Source organism: Parasteatoda tepidariorum, chromosome 8 (genome assembly GCF_043381705.1).
Source record: "Parasteatoda tepidariorum isolate YZ-2023 chromosome 8, CAS_Ptep_4.0, whole genome shotgun sequence".
NCBI classification, from domain to species: Eukaryota; Metazoa; Arthropoda; class Arachnida; order Araneae; family Theridiidae; genus Parasteatoda; species Parasteatoda tepidariorum.
In genome coordinates, this window is record NC_092211.1 from 20,290,660 (window position 1) to 20,308,995 (window position 18,336).

The 18,336-nt window shown below is 27.2% G+C and overlaps 3 protein-coding genes and 1 long non-coding RNA gene across 5 annotated transcripts in view; 2 read left to right on the forward strand and 2 right to left on the reverse strand.

Annotated features, from left to right (window-relative positions):
• Positions 1–286: 286 nt before the first annotated feature.
• LOC139424777 (acyl-CoA-binding protein homolog) lies at positions 287–6,020 on the reverse strand. Its single transcript, XM_016051956.3, has 4 exons — positions 5,860–6,020; positions 5,631–5,745; positions 2,574–2,636; positions 287–486 (listed from the first exon to the last, which is right to left on the reverse strand). The coding sequence occupies exons 1-4, from the start codon at positions 5,872–5,874 to the stop codon at positions 410–412; spliced, it is 270 nt and encodes an 89-aa protein (XP_015907442.1). The 5' UTR covers positions 5,875–6,020; the 3' UTR covers positions 287–409.
• Positions 6,021–6,161: 141 nt separating this feature from the next.
• Positions 6,162–8,862, forward strand: LOC107439382 (uncharacterized). Of its 2 annotated transcripts, XR_001583531.3 has the most exons (3): positions 6,162–6,618; positions 6,700–6,819; positions 8,690–8,862. It is a non-coding gene; the product is annotated as an uncharacterized lncRNA (long non-coding RNA). The 2 variants fall into 2 exon arrangements; XR_001583530.3 differs by having other exon boundaries at positions 6,163–6,819.
• Positions 8,863–11,854: 2,992 nt separating this feature from the next.
• LOC107439383 (acyl-CoA-binding protein homolog) lies at positions 11,855–15,803 on the reverse strand (the record flags this gene model as incomplete). Its single annotated transcript, XM_016051957.3, is given in 4 exon segments — positions 11,855–12,054; positions 14,128–14,190; positions 15,479–15,593; positions 15,717–15,803. Coding segments are annotated over 4 exon segments (270 nt in total). The 3' UTR covers positions 11,855–11,977.
• Positions 15,804–15,974: 171 nt separating this feature from the next.
• Positions 15,975–18,336, forward strand: part of LOC107439384 (ecotropic viral integration site 5 ortholog) — a 122,967-nt gene continuing 120,605 nt past the window's right edge. The window contains exon 1 of the mRNA XM_016051960.4: positions 15,975–16,678. The gene's annotated coding sequence lies outside the window, so the exon portion shown is untranslated. The remainder of the gene's footprint in view (positions 16,679–18,336) is intronic.

The following is an 18,336-nucleotide window of genomic DNA, read 5'->3' on the forward strand; positions in this document are numbered from 1 at the left end:
TGTTTCTGTTCTGTAAGGGGAGGGAGCGATAAGAACAAATGTTCTTGAGAAATTCCTTAAAAAAAAATTTTTTTAAAAGAAAAGATTATTAAATTTAATTATTATTATTATATATTATTAATAATTCATATTTTAATATTGATTATTTAATTATTAAAGATTTAAAAATTTTTCTTCTTTGGAACATACGGAATATACATTGTTCACAAAGAGTATTCAATTAAGACTATCCTAACAGTTGTGAGATGTTTTCAGTTCCCTTCAAAAAATGAACTCAAACACAGAATTATATGAAAATAATAAATTTATTTAAGTAGATGATAAGTTTAGAACATCTGAAGAGCAATAAATGAATTTAAGTAGAAAAAAAATCTCTAACAAGCAAAAAAAGTTGAGCAAATAATTTCCATTATGCCAGACCATAGATTTCAATAAGATGATTAACCTTAGTGACATAAGCTTCTTTAGCTACAGTTTGATCCATACCTATATACAAATAAAAGTAAACTATTATATTTAAAAATTAAGCAAACAAGAAAAGAATGTATTAAAAATGAGTATCGCTGGTAAATTTTAATAACCTGATTAAAATTTGTAAAAATAGTTCATGGGATAAAATACACAAAAATGCTTTTTTTTTTAACTTATCCCATAGTGGCAGGAATATAGTGTATTACTTCTACTTGAAAACAAATGTATATATTACATCTTTGGTTTTTCATCCTTAAGAACCAGTTTCTAAAGTTCAAGAAAATTTCCCCCTCCCCTTTTTACATGGTAATTTGCAGACATCATATCCTAAGGTTTAAAATTTTTTAATATGGTTTCAAATTTATCATGCACACTAAAAATGGTAGTGTCACTTTTGTTTTGTAATGTCATTTAATTTATAAAAGATATCCGAGTATAAAAGCTTTCAAAGCAAAAGAAAATCAACTATACACAAAAGAATATAGAAATAGGTGACCAAGAAAAAATAAACATTTTTGAATCAATGGCCAGTATAATATGTACATAAATTTATTTATAATTTTCCATGTTAGGTATCTATAGTTTCATCATTAAAATATTTTCGCCAACAATCAGGTAGAAAACATCATTATTAAAATTTATTAAATTTTTTCACTGTTCTTTAAAATGTGATTTATTATTATAAATTCTGATGTGGTAAAATACATTAAAACCAAATACGTTTAAAAATCTAAAATTTTACTCATCCAAGAGTCAAAAGATATAGGCATCCATTCTGTGAAAGAAGTTATCAAAAATTATTACAGGATAATTTTTTAGCACTTCTGGAAAATCATTTAGTTTTATTAGAGGTGAGACATTTATATAATAGTACTTAATGAATAATAAATCAGATCAAATAAACTTCATAAGACATAAGTTAAATAATAGATAAGATGACTTATTTAAAAAGAAAACCTTAGACCATGCGCAAACACAGCTGCCCAACTAAATTAAAAGCAGGACAAGACTTCAAGTAAAAGATAGCTTCCTTTCCAAGAGCCATAGAATTTACACACAATGAATGAACTTTAAGTGTTCACGATTCTAGAACTTAAGAAAACTAAGGTTTTTTCTCTATATATTAATAAACTCATCTAATCACTTTCATGCATATTATCTTTAAAGCAACAATATTTTTGTAAGTGCACAGTTTATTATTTTTGTACCTTTATTTTCAGACATTAAATCAGAAACAGTTATTTAGTTTCATTTCTAGAAATTAATACTCTTTGATGATGGAGCAAACATTTTATATTTTGACAGTGATAGGTTCTTGCTGATAGAACTTAACCCTTGGTATGCCAATTTTAGTTTTTACATCTTAATGCAAAAAAATAATAATACAGTAGGGAACCGATTATCTGGAACAATCGGGACCATTGCTATTCAGCACAACTGATTTTTCCGGTTTTCTGAGTCGGTACAAAAAGCCGTTTTTTTATTTATTGTTAAACCCAACTAAAAAAAAACAGGAAATAATCTTAAAAAGAAGAAAAATCGATGAAGTAATACAGTAATGATTATTTCCAAAATGATTGTAAGGTAAACATCTTTCAAAAAAGAATGAAAAATTCTAAAATTTTATGAGGAAAAAAAAACATTTAAAAAAAAAAGAAAAGGCTGGAAAATTTATGGAATTTTGTTCCGGTTTTTTGATTTCCGGATAACGGGTTCTGTACTGTAATAATATCAGAATTTTTAATTAATTGGGTATTAAATTTTATATAAAAATTATATTTGTAAACACTAATCTTATTAATAAGAGGATCACGTGATGTTATTGATTATTAAAACTTCAAAACATTTAAAATGCAAATGCATGTAGAAAATAACAGATAATTCTTATTAAAGTCAATTATTTCACACACAATAAAAAAAAGCATATGAATATTAGATATAGAATTATCTAATTTCTTCAAACAAATAAAAATAAGTGTTTGCGTTAAATCCTACTTAGTGAAACTAAAACTTGATCATAAATTCATTTAAATTTAAAGTTGCAAGAGAAACTAACATTTGTTCACCATGCTATTGCAATGAAAATTGTTTTAATGATTTACCTTTTTTAGAATTCCAAGCATCCCATTTGGCCTTTCTTTTCAGATCAAACAAACCTGGGCAAGCTAGAACATAAAACCTTATTTAATTGCTTAAAGAACATTTTATGCTATGATTATAATACATCATGATTATTATTTAAATTCTAGATACACACAGTGGTCTATACGCTAACAAAAAAAAAAAATTGGGGCTTAAGAAATGTGAATAGTTGTCCACTTATAGAGGATCTCATCTAAGCAACTTGTAATCTTACTTTGGGCTGCACAGCAAAATTTAAATACATAAAAATTACTTTCTTACAATAAAATAAAGAGCATGTCCAATATTTAGCAGGCTTTAAATGTTTTCTACACAGCAGAAATTTTAATCTAAGAGCTCAACAGAGATTTTTTGAAGAAATCTTATATTAAAAAAATCACTGGAAGATAAAATGAATTATGATAAGTAAAGTTTTAATGCAATTATTTGCAAAACCATTTTTTTTACATATGGGAGAATCAACAACTTAGTAATGAAGCACTGATAGTAACACATTTTAGATTTATAATAAACAAGAAATCTATGAAGAGCTGTTCTTCATGGAACTTTAAAAACTGACACTAAAGGTGAATCAATGTTTAATGCTTTGAAAAATTACTTCCAAGAAAAAATAATTCCTTTATCAAATAGAATATTAACAGCAACAGATGAAGCACCTGCCATGTTTAAGTGATATCATGGATTCATAAGCCATTTAGAACAAAATCTCTTCATCATGGCTATTTGCACAGTTGTGCGAAGAAAATGAGAATTTTCATTGATTACTCCTTCACACTGAAGTACACTGGCTATCAAAAGGCTTAGGTATGGCAAGATTTTGTGCAATTTTTTGAGACTGTTTTAGAATAAAAATATGTTGTTTTTTTTCTCAATAGAATAATCTCTGATTTGGGATACATGAAAATGGAGGAACAATGCAGATGTAGTTTAATTAAAGTGACCACATTTTCATTGAGACAAAGCGGGACAAATGGGATGAAATGAGAATTACAATTTAGTTATATATATTTTATTGTATACATTCATATACTTGTAAAAAAATGTATTTATTAATTATTGGTAACTATAAAAATATTTGTAAAAAATAATAATTTGAACATCATGATTTTTAATCAAATTAAATTTTTTATTTAAAAAAAATTATGATTTTCTTTCACGGTCATATTTTTGATCTGAGTGAATACTTAGCAATAGATTCGGATCATTTATTAAAATGTCGTGAAATATTTCACATGAATTGGTCAAATTATATTTTACACTTAAAATAGATTTTTAAAGTTTTAATGTTCAACTGCGTTTTTTCAGTTGTCCATATTTTATTGATACTAGAAAAAACACGTTCTGTTGCTACATTTGTTCCTGGAAGGGAGAGCGCGAATTCTACAATTTTCAAAATATTTTGATAAGGAATATTATTCTGTTTAAAATGAAGGAATAACTCGGTCCATTTTTTGTCTGTTTCCACATTTGCAGATAACCAACATTTAATTTTTTCATCTGTAACATTTCATATGTTCAAATTATTCTTTTTTAAAATAGTACTTACTGAATCAAAAATTATTTGTGAAGTTTCACTCGGCAATGAAACAAAATCTAATATTCTATATTTAATTCCTGTTTCTGGATCAAAAAATCTAACAATTGTGGGAAATAATTTTAAATCTTTGTGGTTGGAAGCATCAGAATTCATGGATATAAATGCGCATTTTTCTAATTCTTTCTGCAATTGTGAAAACGAATATGGTGAAAAAATATTACAAATAATTGCTTCGGTTTTTGTCCTTGCACATGCATATTTTTTGTCGTATAATGTTTTGATCATTTGCGACGTCGAATTCATTGATCTGAAACTTTGATTTCGAGATCAAGGTTTATGGTGTGGAAAGCAAATAGCCCTTCCGCTAGTGCTAGCTGTTTTTCCGTGTTGCCAAAGCTAGCAGTGCGAAAAAACTGTTCCATTTCAGACGAGGAAGCGGCATTATTCAAAAATCTTTTGTGCCTCTTTGTCGCTAGATGTTTAGTAATATCGTTTTTTCCACCATGTGAGACCAAAAATTCAGCATTGCATTTATCACACCGTACCATATAGTCTATTTTGGTTTTTTTAATAAATTGAAATTCTCTGCTTAGCTCTTCATTAAATTTGCATTCTCTTTTTTTACTCATCTTTTATTCTGTGGGTAAATACTAGAAATGAATAAAAAATTTACTACAAAGGCTAAAAAAGAGTATTAAATTTTGCCTTATTGACCGTTACGTTGTGGCGACTATTGCTCTACCACTATCTTCGTCAATCAAATAATGAGTCAAACCGAACGTCAAATTGAAAACAACAAACTGCACTGTCTGCACTTATCTGAATTAAGCCGAGACGTAACGACAATGATCGAACACCACCGAGTAAATCTAACTCGGTACATTGCCTAATTCAGTTTACTCTGCATGCATTTTACGTGCTTTTTTTAATGTATTTTTTACTTCTTTATATTCACCATAATACTTAATAAATAATAGGTAATATATTTTTACAGTACATTTAAAATAAGAAATGCAGATATTTTCTAAAAAGCAGGACATTTTTAAAAATCGGCGGGACGCGGGACAGTCCCCTAAAAAGCGGGACTGTCCCGCCAAAATCGGGACGTGTGGTCACTTTAAGTTCAATGCATTAAAAAAGAATTGCTTCTTCTAAAAGGATTATTGTTAAATCCTTATTTAATTAAAAATTACTCAACAAATTTAGAATAGTAAATACTAACTAGACTCCAGTATTTTAGCAAGAACTGCATAAAAACAAAACATAGTAAAAATCAAATGAAACAAAAATGCCATAAAAAGAAGCCTGGCTGCAAAGCAGTATAGAAGGTCCTAGTTAAATTATAGGGTAAAATTCGACCCACTGTAGTCCTATTTTTAACTAATTATTCAAATGACCTAAATAAACAGATTAAACTATTGCGTATACAATGAAGACAAAAAAAGGGGTAAAATTTAGTTCTATATTTAATAACACTTACTAGTGTTTACATCTCCAATAGAAGCTTGCTTATATAAAGCATATATTTCCAGTAGTTCCTCATCAGTTGGTTCAGTTTTTAACATCGTAATATCATCCGCTGCTTTAGTGAATTTCTGGAAATGAAAATAAAAGAATGAGATAAATAAAATATTATATGAAAACATAAAACAACGAGCAACATCTAAAACAGAACGATGATTTTTAAAATTAGAGATTAAAACAGAAACCTCTTCTAAAGACATTTTCTATATTAATTGACAAAAATTGATTAAGTTAGGCTTCGGTATCGAAGAGTCCTGATACTTTGTGTAGTATTTTTTACTTTCCTTAAAGTGACGTCGGGGTAAAATTTTATCTTTTTCTTTAAAATTCTTCCTTATAGACAAAAAAAAAGATCACGCCACTACCGGTAATTTTCGATTCAGGGAAGTATCATAAAAACCCGGGGGAGCGGTTAAGGTCGTTAAATCTTCATTTTTCAGTTGCCTTTCCCAAAGAAATAGTTTACCTTTATATCTAATTATGTCAAACATGTTCGTAATGATCTGATCCTCGCATTGTAACAATAAATTTAAATCGGATAAGTGTTTGGTTATATCAACCATAAAAGATAAATCTTGCAACCAAATTTGATCGGAGAACAAATTTGTATCTTGATTTATAGTTTGTATAAACTTGCATATTTTTTCTTTCAAATCCCAGAATTGTTTGATTAGTGTGAAACGGACTCCATTTCAGCCAATTAGAGTTTTACATTTTCGCGCGTACAATTTAAAATGATCCGTATAGTTTATTAATAAGTATATTATAATTCTATATGCTGGATTCGTTTCTAATTCACATTTCTATTTTATTTTTACTTTGCTTTGGATATATTGACTGGGCCACAAAAATGTTAATCTTGGACCGCATGCGGCCCGTGAGTTTGACACATTTGATCTAAACATTAACAAAAATATTTTAATGGAAAAGCTGAATGTATTGTGGTAATTGTGAAGGTTGTCTCCTAAAGTTGATGAGATAATTTTACACCTGTAATTTCAATTAATTTTCTATATGATTTACAGCAAGAAGAATTAGCTTATAAAACAAGAGAAGAACAAACTCAGCTTTGACAGCAAGTATTAGCTGCTAATGATGCTGAAAAAGTTCCTTCTGAATTTTTAGGTGGCAAAGCATCACAACAGGTAACTAAAATCTATTTATTCTTTCAGAATTTTATATTATTTTTGTGATGTAAAATGAGAGTTTTACATTACATGATTACAATATGAATTTTCATTTATATGTCTAGCTTTATTTGCATTTGAAATAAGTTTTGAATTTATGCAACGTTTTATGCATTAAAATACAAGAATGTGGTACTCATAAACATGTTGTTTTGATTTGTGTATATTTGCTTCAAATTTCCCTAATTTTGTCCTAAAATAAAAGTTTTAAAAAAAGAAACAAAAGTTTTAGAAACAGAAGTCTTTTTTTAAACAAAAGTTTAAAAAAAGAAATTTTTTCACATATGCTTTAAAACAAGAATTTAACTTCAGACAAATTAAATACAAATTAATTTTGTACTTAAGTTGTTTAAATATGAGTAGAATATAAGCTATGCTGGTAATGAAAATGCTATATGAGAGGCAACAAATTTATCTTTACACATATTTACTATTACACTGCATTTGGGTGTTTTTCTTATCATATTGATTAGTATATATTGTAAAGCATATGCAATGCAATATATAGTAATCAATATTGTTATCAAGGGTCTGTCTAGGTTTTTCTGAGAGGTACCTATTTTGTGAAAATTTAGATATAATGTGTGAAAAATTAAAATTTATATTTAAAAATCAACATAAAAATATGGATTTATCGTTTCTTACGTTATACAAAAATGAAATTTTAAGAAAAAATATTTTGTGAAACTACTGTTTTTCCTAAAATTGAAATTGTGAAACTACCATTTTTCCTAAAGTTGAATTTGTGAAGGTGCCACTAAGCGGTAGTAAATTCGGCCTGGACAGATCCCTGGTTATAAAAGAATTTATTAAAAAATTTTTATTAATCAATATTGTACTTATGAATATTGTTTTAAAAATTTTATGAGAGAAAAAAATTGTGTTTCTTGTCCAAGATGCAATTCAGATCTTGATAAATAAGAAGTATTCTTCCTATTCTGGAGAGGTTCTGTGTAATGAAGTAATTATCAATCTTATTGAAAATGGAAAATAATTGTCATCCAATGGATTCCAAGTAATGTTGAGATTCATGGTAACAAGGAAGTAGATTTAATAGCAAAATCAGGATATATTTTCCCTTCTGGTTTTATGTGCCGCATTTTTATAGGAAAGCAAGACACCACATGGCCGATTGGAACTCGCTAGTCGTAGGATTCCAAAAAAAAAAAAAAAACTATTGATTGTTAGAAATATAAATACAATCAGTTACTGTTCAGATACTGTAATTCAGATACCTAATCAGTTACTGTTTAGATACAACAAATTGTATGAGTTTAGACTTTTAAGGGAGAGATTGGGAAATGTTGTAATAGCTATTTAACTTTGGATACATCTTTCTCCTAGATTCTTTTGTTAGGCTGAAAGTTGCTTTAATTTTTCCCTTAAAAAATAGAATAAGTAATATAAAGACTATGGTTTTATAAAGAAACTGATTGCTTTTAATATCTTCTATTTCTTTACATAATTAAATATTTATAGAATATGCATCAAAATGAAGCTTTTTATTTATCATGCAAAATGGATAAAAGAATGTCTTTAAGTTTTCATTTAGCTAGGAGAATCTCATATCTTAAGTTGTGCTGTTGTCAGTTACATACTTTAACATTTGAAATTAATTTATGAATTTGAATAATTTTTTTCAAATAAATATTACAAAAAATTATCAGTTATTAATTTCTTTCTTTAGATAGGATCAAATAAACTCTTGAGTAAAATAATTTTATTAACAATTAAAACCTTATGTAAGGCTATTTTAAGCATATTGACTGAACATAATGTAAAAATATATCCAATCTTAACTGTGACTAAAACATATTTTATATTGAAGGTTTCTCGTCGTGTTGGTAGTATGAGTTCATTGTCTGGTGCTGATGATGCTGTTTACATGGAATATAAACTTAGAAGAGAAGGCAGCAAACATCCTCTTTTCAAAAGATTCAGAAAATGATGTTAAAATATTTTTGTACAGATTAATTTTGTAAATAAAATGTTTTATATTTATTCTTCCATATTTATTATTCTAAGCATATTGCTTAATTCATTTAATTAATTTACATGTGATTGCAAAAGAACAGGAAAAACAAAGAGAATAAGGCAAAAATCAGTCAGGGAATTTTATCAATCTGAAAAAAATCAGGAATTTGCTTAAAATATCCAAAATGCCAATTTATTGTCCAAAAAAAATGGTTTTATAACATATATACAGGGTTGAGATTGGCTAAAAAGCTGAATTTACATGCTAGTAAATTTTATGCACATATGTACAATCGTTTATTAATAAATTCCAAACAATTTAAGATAGCAGCAATGTGTTGACATGCAATTGTGTACCAATTTATTATTATATAATTGATAATTAACATTTAGTAAAAAGTAAAATTACCAATTAAAAAAATAAAGCTAGAAATTATTTCTTCAGTTCATAAGAGACAATTATTACTTCAGAAACTGCCTGGTTTAGCAAATTAAAACTACTGAGAACATACATTAACATTTAATAAATACTGTTATGTGATTTATAGCAAATATATCAGTAACATGACTTTTTAAATTATATAGAAAAGAAACTTTTACAATTGGAATCACTATGTTCATATTATAATCTAATCTAGCTAGAGCACTGTTAAACATATCAATAACTGTGAAGTAGAAATATATAGTAACTCCTTAACATACAAAAATTGCTATTTTAGTTAAGATTACATGATAAGCAGCAACTGTTAAGATAATTATTTTTTATTTGATAAGAATTTTGCCTTTTATAGCATAAATAACTGCAACATAATATTTTAAAATTTGGATTTTGGTGCATAGTGAACTTTTTCAAAAAAAAAAAAAAAAACATTACTAATTTATTNTTTTGCTTTTTTTTTTTTTTTTTTTTTTTGTTTAATTTCCGATTGCTGCAAATGCTTCATGTTTCACAAAACTAGCAAAAAAAAAAAATCCTTTAACAAGGTCAAGATGCTTGTGAATGTGGGTTGCTCCAGTTTGGAAAAGTTTTATATATTCTTGTAGTAATAGCAAAACTGACACAAACAGATTGGTGATTAATTTAGTCGTTTGCCCATCTTCAAACATCTTTTGAAAAATCCTATTTTTTATTTTTTGCAAGAAAAAAAAATGCAAGTTTTGAATATATTCTCTTCCAGTTATGCTCTGTTGTAATGCCTGTATATACTAATAATCGTCGATAGAACAACAGTCACCTTAATAGTAACTAATTAAAGAAAAAAAAAACTTTCTTACAAGAATCGCGATAGTTTATTTTAAAATCGTGTAAATAGAAATTGCGATCTTGGATTTTAAAATCGCGTGAATATGAATCACGAAAATGGATTTTGAAATCGCGTGAATATGAAACTCTATATTCGATTCTGAAAATGAGAAAATACAAACTACGAGAGAGAATTTTTAAATAGCGTAAATACAAATCACGATCCATAATTTTCAGATCGCGTAAATACGAATCACGATGTCTTATTTTTAAATCACGTATAAATACGAAAATCGATGTTTGATATTATAAACGCATGAACGACTCACGACATTGAATTTTAAACTCGCGTGAATACGAATAGCCACATAGGTTTTTAACGCGTAAATACTAATAGCGATATTGGATTTTTAAATCTCTTAAATAAGAATCGCAATGTACGATATTCAAATCGCGTGAATAAGAATCGCACGAGCAACTTTTAAATCACGTAAATATGAAAAGCTATATTTGATATTAAAATCGCGTGAATAAGAATCAAGATATTAGCAGATTCCGGTCTTGGGACTTCCAAAAGACTTGTTTGAAGCAGCGTCTTTGAATTTCGAAAATACGAGCTGTCTAGTAGGCTGGTAAAAATGCAGAATACCTTATCTTCTGCGAGTAAAAGCTAAAATAAGTAAAAATGCGGAAGGGCTGGTAGCTATGTAGTTTGAATTTTCAGTTTATCTTCGAAAATAAATATATTTTATTTCAAAGGTTGAATTTTCTGAAAAAACGGAATATTTATTAAAAAAAAATTGAAACTTTTAGAGAATCGGAGCTTTTGATAAAAAAGACTGGAATTCGAGAGAAAAAAAAGTGGAAATCTGCTGAAAAATCTCCCTGTAATCCCCTACTTAAATTCATAATAATCATTTTTTCCTTTAATAGCAATTATAACCCTATGTTAATGCATTTTATATATTAGAAAAAGGCATAACTTCAAAATTAATAATAAAATTTAAGCCACCTTTTAAACTAAATGTATATTCAGCATTTAATTTTAAAGCTTTATAAAACAATATTAAAAGTTTAGTGAGTTTAATTTATGAAAGACTTAAAATTTTTTTCTCTGAGAATCAACACATTACTGAAAGCTCTTATGAATGGTACAATTATGTTTAGATTTGAACCCAAATTACAATAACAAAACTGCATAGAATATTAGGCTTGTTCAGACATCGCCTCGTAGTCATAACATAAGCGGAGGGATACACCGAAAATTTTCTAAATTTCTTCCGGTTTAAGGACGCTTGTTATTGTTTATATTAGGCCACCCATCCATAAAGACAGCTTTTAATATCTGGTTTCAGAATCCCTATAAAAATTGGAAAAAAAATATGCACATTATGTGTCGCAAATTAATATTTAAGCTTGAAAAAAAAAAATGAAAAAATAAAGAAATCGGACACATCACAATGCAGAAAGGTTGTAATAAAGAGCAAGACAGATTTAATAATGTGAGGAAAAATAGAGTTTAAGAACAATTATTAGAGATCCCTCAAATTTCTACTTCTAATTAATTATACCTGTCTTCCTCTGTAGAGACTTGTCAGAATTTGATAACGCCTGTTCTTTTCTTCAAGTTAAAATATTTATTAAGGACATTTTTTTAAATTTTTTTTTTTGGAATGCACTGAATATTCATTGCTCACAAAGAGTATTCAATTAAGATTATCCTAACAGTTGTGGGATGTTCTCAGTTCCCTTCAAAAAATGAACTCAAACACAGAATTATATGAAAATAATAAATTTATTTAAGTAGATGATAAGTTTAAAACATCTGAAGAGCAATAAATGAATTTAAGTAGAAAAAAAATCTCTAACAAGCAAAAAAAGTTGAGCAAATAATTTCCATTATGCCAGACCATAGATTTCAATAAGATGATTGACCTTAGTGACATAAGCTTCTTTAGCTTCAGTTTGATCCATACCTATATACAAATAAAAGTAAACTATTGTATTTAAAAATGAAGCAAACAAGAAAAGAATATATTAAAAATGAGTATCTCTGGTAAATTTTAATAAGCAGATTAAAATTTATAAAAATAGTTTATTGGATAAATTTCACAAAAATGGTTTTTTTGAACTTATCCCATAGTGGCAGGTATATAGTGTATTACTTCTACTTTAAAACAAATGTAAATATAACATCTTTGGTTTTTCATCCTTAAGAACCAGTTTCTAAAATTCAAGAAAAAATCCCCCCCTTCTCCTTACATGGTAATTTACAGACATCAGATCCTAAGGTTTAAAATGTTTTAATATGGTTTCAAATTTATCATGCACACTAAAAGCGGTGATGTCACTTTTGTCTTGTAATGTCATTTAATTTACAAAAGATATCCGAGTATAAAAGCTTTCAAAGCAAATGACAACTATACACAAAAGAATAAAGAAATAGGTGACCAAGAAAAACTAAACATTTTTGAATCAATGGCCACTAAAATATGTACATAAATTTATTTATAATGTTCTATAATAGTTATCTATAGTTTCATCATTAAAATATTTTTGCCAACAATCAGGTAGAAAACATCATTATTAAAATTTATTAAATTTTTTTACTGTTCTTTAAAATGTGATTTATTATCATAAATTCTGATGTGGTAAAATACATTAAAACCAAATATGTTCAAAAATCTAAAATTTTACACATCCAAGAGTCAAAAGATACAGGCATCCATTCTGTGAAAGAAGTTATCAAAGATTATTACACGATAATTTTTTAGCACTTCTGGAAAATCATAGTTTTATTAGAGGTGAGACATTTATATAATAGTACTTAATGAATAATAAATCAGATCAAATAAACTTCATAAGACATAAGTTAAATAGTAGATAAGATGACTTATTTAAAAAGAAAACCTTAGACCATGGGTAAACACAGCTGCCCAACTAAATTAAAAGTAGGACAAGACTTATCTTTTAAACTCAAAAAAAGATAGCTTCCTTCCAAGAGCCATAGAATTTACACACAATGAATGAACTTAAAGTGTTCGCGATTCTAGAACTTAAGAAAACTAAGGTTTTTTCTCTATATATTAATAAACTCATCTAATCACTTTCATGCATATTATCTTTGAAGCAACAATATTTTAGTAAGATCACAGTTTATTATTTTCGTACCTTTATTTTAAGACATTAAATCAGAAACAGTTATTTAGTTTCATTTCTAGAAATTAATACTCTTTGATGATGGAGCAAACATTTTATATTTTGACAGTGATAGGTTCTTGCTGATAGAACTTAACCCTTGGTATGCCAATTTTAGTTTTTACATCTTAATGCAAAAAATTAAATAAATAAAAATAATAATACAGTAGGGAACCGATTATCCGGAACAATCAGGACCATCGCTATTCCGGATAACTGATTTTCCCGGTTTTCTGAATCACTACAAAAAGCTGTTTTTTTTATTGTTAAACCCAACTAAAAAAAATATTTGGAAATAATCTGAAAAAGAAGAAACAATGAAGTAATACACTAATGATTATTTCCAAAATGATGGTAAGGTAAACATCTTTCAAAAAAGAAAGAAAAATCTTCTGAGAAATATTTTTTTAAAAAAATGGAGGGAAAATGTACAGAATTTCGTTCCGGTTTTCTGATTTCCGGATAACGGGTTCTGTACTGTATCAGAATTTTTAAATAATTGGGTATTAAATTTTATATAAAAAATATATTTGTAAACACTAATCTTATTAATAAGAAGATTATGTGATTTTTAAAACTTCAAAATATTTAAAATGCGTGTAGAAAATAACAGATAATTTATATTGAAGTCAATTATTTCAAGCTAGCAATTAAAAAAAAAAAAAACATTAATATTAGATATCATTAATAGAATTATCTAATTTCTTCAAACAAATAAAACTAAGTGTTTGCATTATATCTTACTTAATGAAACTAAAACTTGATCATAAATTCATTTAAATTTAAAGTTGCAAGAGAAACTAACATTTGTTTACCATGCTAATGCAATGAAAATTGTTTTAATGATATACCTTTTTTAGAATTCCAAGCATCCCATTTGGCCTTTCCTTTCAGATCAAACAAACCTGGGCGAGCTAGAACATAAAACCTTATTTAATTTGCTTAAAGAAGATTTTATGCTATGATTATAATACATCATGATTATTACTCAAATTCTAGATACACACAACGGTCTATGAGCTAACAAAAAAAAATTAGGGCTTAAGAAATGTGAATAGTTGTCCACTGATAGAGGATCTCATCTAACCAACTTGTAATCTTACTTGGGGCTGCACAGCAAAATTTAAATACATAAAAATTACTTTACTACAATAAATTGAAGAGCATGTCCAATATTTAGCTGGCTTTAATTTCTTCCTACACAGCAGAAATTTTAATCTAAGAGCTTAACAGAGATTTTGAAGAAATCTGATATTAAAAAAATCACTGGAAAATAAAATGAATTATGATATTTAAAGTTTTAATGCAATTATTTGTAAAATAATTTTCTTTTTTACATATGGGAGAATCAACTACTTAGTAATGAAACACTGATATTAATACATGTTAGTTTTATAATAAACAAGAAATCTATGAAGAGCTGTTCATCATGGAACTTTAAAAACTGACACTAAAGGTGAATCAATGTTTAATGCTTTGAAAAATTACTTCCAAGAAAAAATAATCCCTTTATCAAATAGAATATTAATAGTAACAGATGAAGCACCTGCCATGCTTAAGTGATATCATGGATTCATAAGCCATTTAGAACAAAATCTCTTCATCATGGCTATTTGCACAGTTGTGCGAAGAAAATGAGAATTTTCATTGATTACTCCTTCACACTGAAGTACACTGGCTATCAAAAGGCTCAGGTATGGCAAGATTTTGTGCAATTTTTTGAGACTGTTTTAGAGAAAAAATATGTTGTTTTTTTTCAATAGAATATCTCTGATTTGGGATACACGAAAATGGAGGAACAATGTAGATGTAGTTTAATGCATTAAAAAAAAATGCTTTTTCTAAAAGGATTATAGTTAAATCCTTATTTAATTAAATCTTACTTAACAAATTAAATACTAACATATAAATATTAGAATAGTAAATACTAACTAGTCAATGCTAACTAGACTCCAGTATTTTAGCATGAACTGCATAAAAACAAAACATAGTAAATATCAATGAAACAAAAATGCGATAAAAAGAAGCCTGGCTGCAAAGCAGTGTAGAAAGTCCTGGTTAAATTATAGGGTAAAATTCGACCCACTCTAGTCCTATTTTCAACAAATTACTCAAATGACCTAAATAAAGAGACTAAACTATTGCGTATACAAAGAAGACAAAAAAAGGGTAAAATTTAGTTCTATCTTTAATAACACTTACTAGTGTTTACATCTCCAATAGAAGCTTGCTTATATAAAGCATATATTTCCAGTAGTTCCTCATCAGTTGGTTTAGTTTTTAACTTCGTAACATCTTCCGCTGCTTTAGTGAATTTCTGAAAATGAAAATAAAATAATCACCTTTCCTGAGATAAATAAAATATTAGATGAAAACATAAAACAACGAGCAACATTTAAAATAGACGATGATTTTTAAAATTAGAGATTAAAACACAAACCTCTTCTAAAGACATTTCCTATATTAATTGACAAAAATTGATTAAGTTAGGCTTCGGTATCGAAGATTCCTGATACTTTGTGTAGTATTTTTACTTTCCTTAAAGTGACGTCGGGGTCAAATTTTATCTTTTTCTTTAAAATTCTTCCTTATAGACAAAAAAAAGATGACGCCACTACCGGTAGTTTTCGATTCAGGAAAGTATCATAAAAACCCGGGGGCGCGGTTAAGGTATGTTGCAGAACAAGAAATCAAGAAGTGGGTACACATTTTTTCAACGGTTTCATTAGTTTCAGTTTACAAATTTATCTTAAATATTAGACTGATTAGTGCACAATAAAAACTAAACTTGAAAAAACTCGTTTTCGGCTGTAGTTTATTCTTTCTTGAAATCAAGACTTTCTCGATACATAATTAATTTCAGCAAATAAAGCAATTAAAATAATAAGGAAAATCAGCTTTAAATTAAGTTTTAGGAGAACAAATATTACAAAAAAAAATTAAGATATCAACATCGATTATTTTCTGTTGTTGATTTCACTCATTTTGTATCGATATAGAATCCTCTATCGATTATCATTTTGCTCAGATCAACTACCCCGAACCTTGAAGCTTGCTTTCCTGCAAAACTTCAGGCTTATTTTGGATTTTTTACCTTCTTCAAGTGAAACGTTAGCTGTTACTCTGGGTTAGAAGGGGTCAATGTTAATTACTTAAATATATTTTTATTTAAAAATTAAGTGTGTAATATTAATCGCTATCTTTGTATAACTGAAGACTAACTTATTGATATTCTATTCCAAAAACTATTGAACTGATTGAGTTGAAATATCGACTTACGAATTCCATGTTTTAGTAAACGTCAAAATGTGACAGCTCTTATTTATGTTTTTATAATAGAGAAGTTCTGCGATATTGACTTTTGTTATTGATTTCTAGAAACAAAAAAGCCATTTCTTTACGGTGAGTGATTAACCTTTTCATAAAAAAATTTATTTTGTATTTTTTATGACAAACATAATTTATTTGCTTTGAATGTTTCATATATAAATTTTTCTTCTTCTAATTATGATCAAATATAAATTGTTTGAATTGTGTTATTTGTTTGCAATTTTATTTAAGCATTGCCTAGTATTATCTGGTAAATAAAAGTTTAAACGCCTGCCGTTAAAAAAAAATATTTTATAAGAATGCATATTTATTAAATACTTCTTAAAGAAAAAGTGTGAGTCAAAAAGATCATAAAATAATTATAATATCGTATATACATGAAAATACAAAGCTTTTTTTTTTATTATAGTCTCTAAAGCAGCATCTAATAAATAGTTTTAAAATTATTAAAAATTATCTATTTTAATAAAATGATTGTTAGATATTTTGTTACTTTTGTGTATATAAGAGGACTTAAAACTACACATTGTAAATTTAATTACTACATGAAGCACAGCAGAATATTTTAATTAAAAGGTTTGTTTTTAATTAATGTTGATCTTTTAAATATATAAAAATGTAGGTTATGATGATTATCGATTACATAAGTATGCTATGTTTATTAAATTTACTTTTTAAAATGAAAATTAGATAGCAATAAGTTTAAAAATTGTCATGGTAAGATACCGTTGTAAAATAACAATGTAATTACGTTTATCAACATTTAAAATATAGTTTAATATTTATTAAAGTTCAATACATAAATACTGTATAAAACACGGGTTAATGGACAGCAGCTTATTGTTGTGAAACTTCTCAGGATCATTTCTGCATGATTGCAATAAAATTTCTTCCATTATAAGTTTCAAGTTGTTTTACAACTTAGGTTTAGAATAGTATTTACTTTGATTAAGGTATATGATTTTATTACTTAATAGCATAAATAATCCTCGTGATGAAGAAATATTTGGAATGTAAATCTTTAAATCGTGTGCCGGGATAAATCATTTTATGAATAAGTAATGAAAATTAAATGTTTGGTTTTGGCAAAAAGTATCTTAGAACTAAATTTTTTAATTTTCTTGTTATAACTGTTCTCATGATTAATATTTAGATTTCTTAAGATGTTTGAATGGGACATAAGTTGTAGTTCATATACTTTTTTACTGTTTTATTATTTAAGGCTTATCTTATTAGTTAAGGTTTATGTTTAAATTTAGGATGCATAAACACTTACAAATTATGTACATAAATGTACTGAAAATATGATACTGTGTATATCTCTGAAGTGAGTGCAGTTTATCCACTAAACAAGATATATAAATTGCCTACAGTAATGAATAATACACACATTGCCGTTCATTAATTTTTTTATAGTTTTGTTTTTAAGACATGTTGTATTTCTCTTCATGTTGTGTTTTTTAAGTTTATGAAATCCCCCAATTTTTTTTTAATTGCATGTGCATCTTAAAAGTACAATATTGCATCCAATGAACAATTCCACAGAAAGTTTGTTTTCAAGGGTGGGTGGAATGGAGAGAGGTACAATAATTTTCTAAAGGCCTGAGTCTGCTGAGAGCTTGGTCAAAATTTCTTATAAAAAAAATGTGGTAGGGTGACCCGGGGTAATTCACGATCACTCTGTTTCTGGGGTAAATAATGATCACGTAGTGTGGGCCTACTGTTGAGAT

What these genes read in the sequence shown, in the direction of transcription:
- LOC139424777 (XM_016051956.3), bottom strand. An exon ending in TATTGGAGATGTAAACACTA is followed by an intron (nt 2,637 to 5,630) that starts GTAAGTGTTATT and finishes TTTATGTTCTAG; the next exon opens with CTTGCCCAGGTTTGTTTGAT. An exon ending in TGCTTGGAATTCTAAAAAAG is followed by an intron (nt 487 to 2,573) that starts GTAAATCATTAA and finishes ATTTGTATATAG; the next exon opens with GTATGGATCAAACTGTAGCT.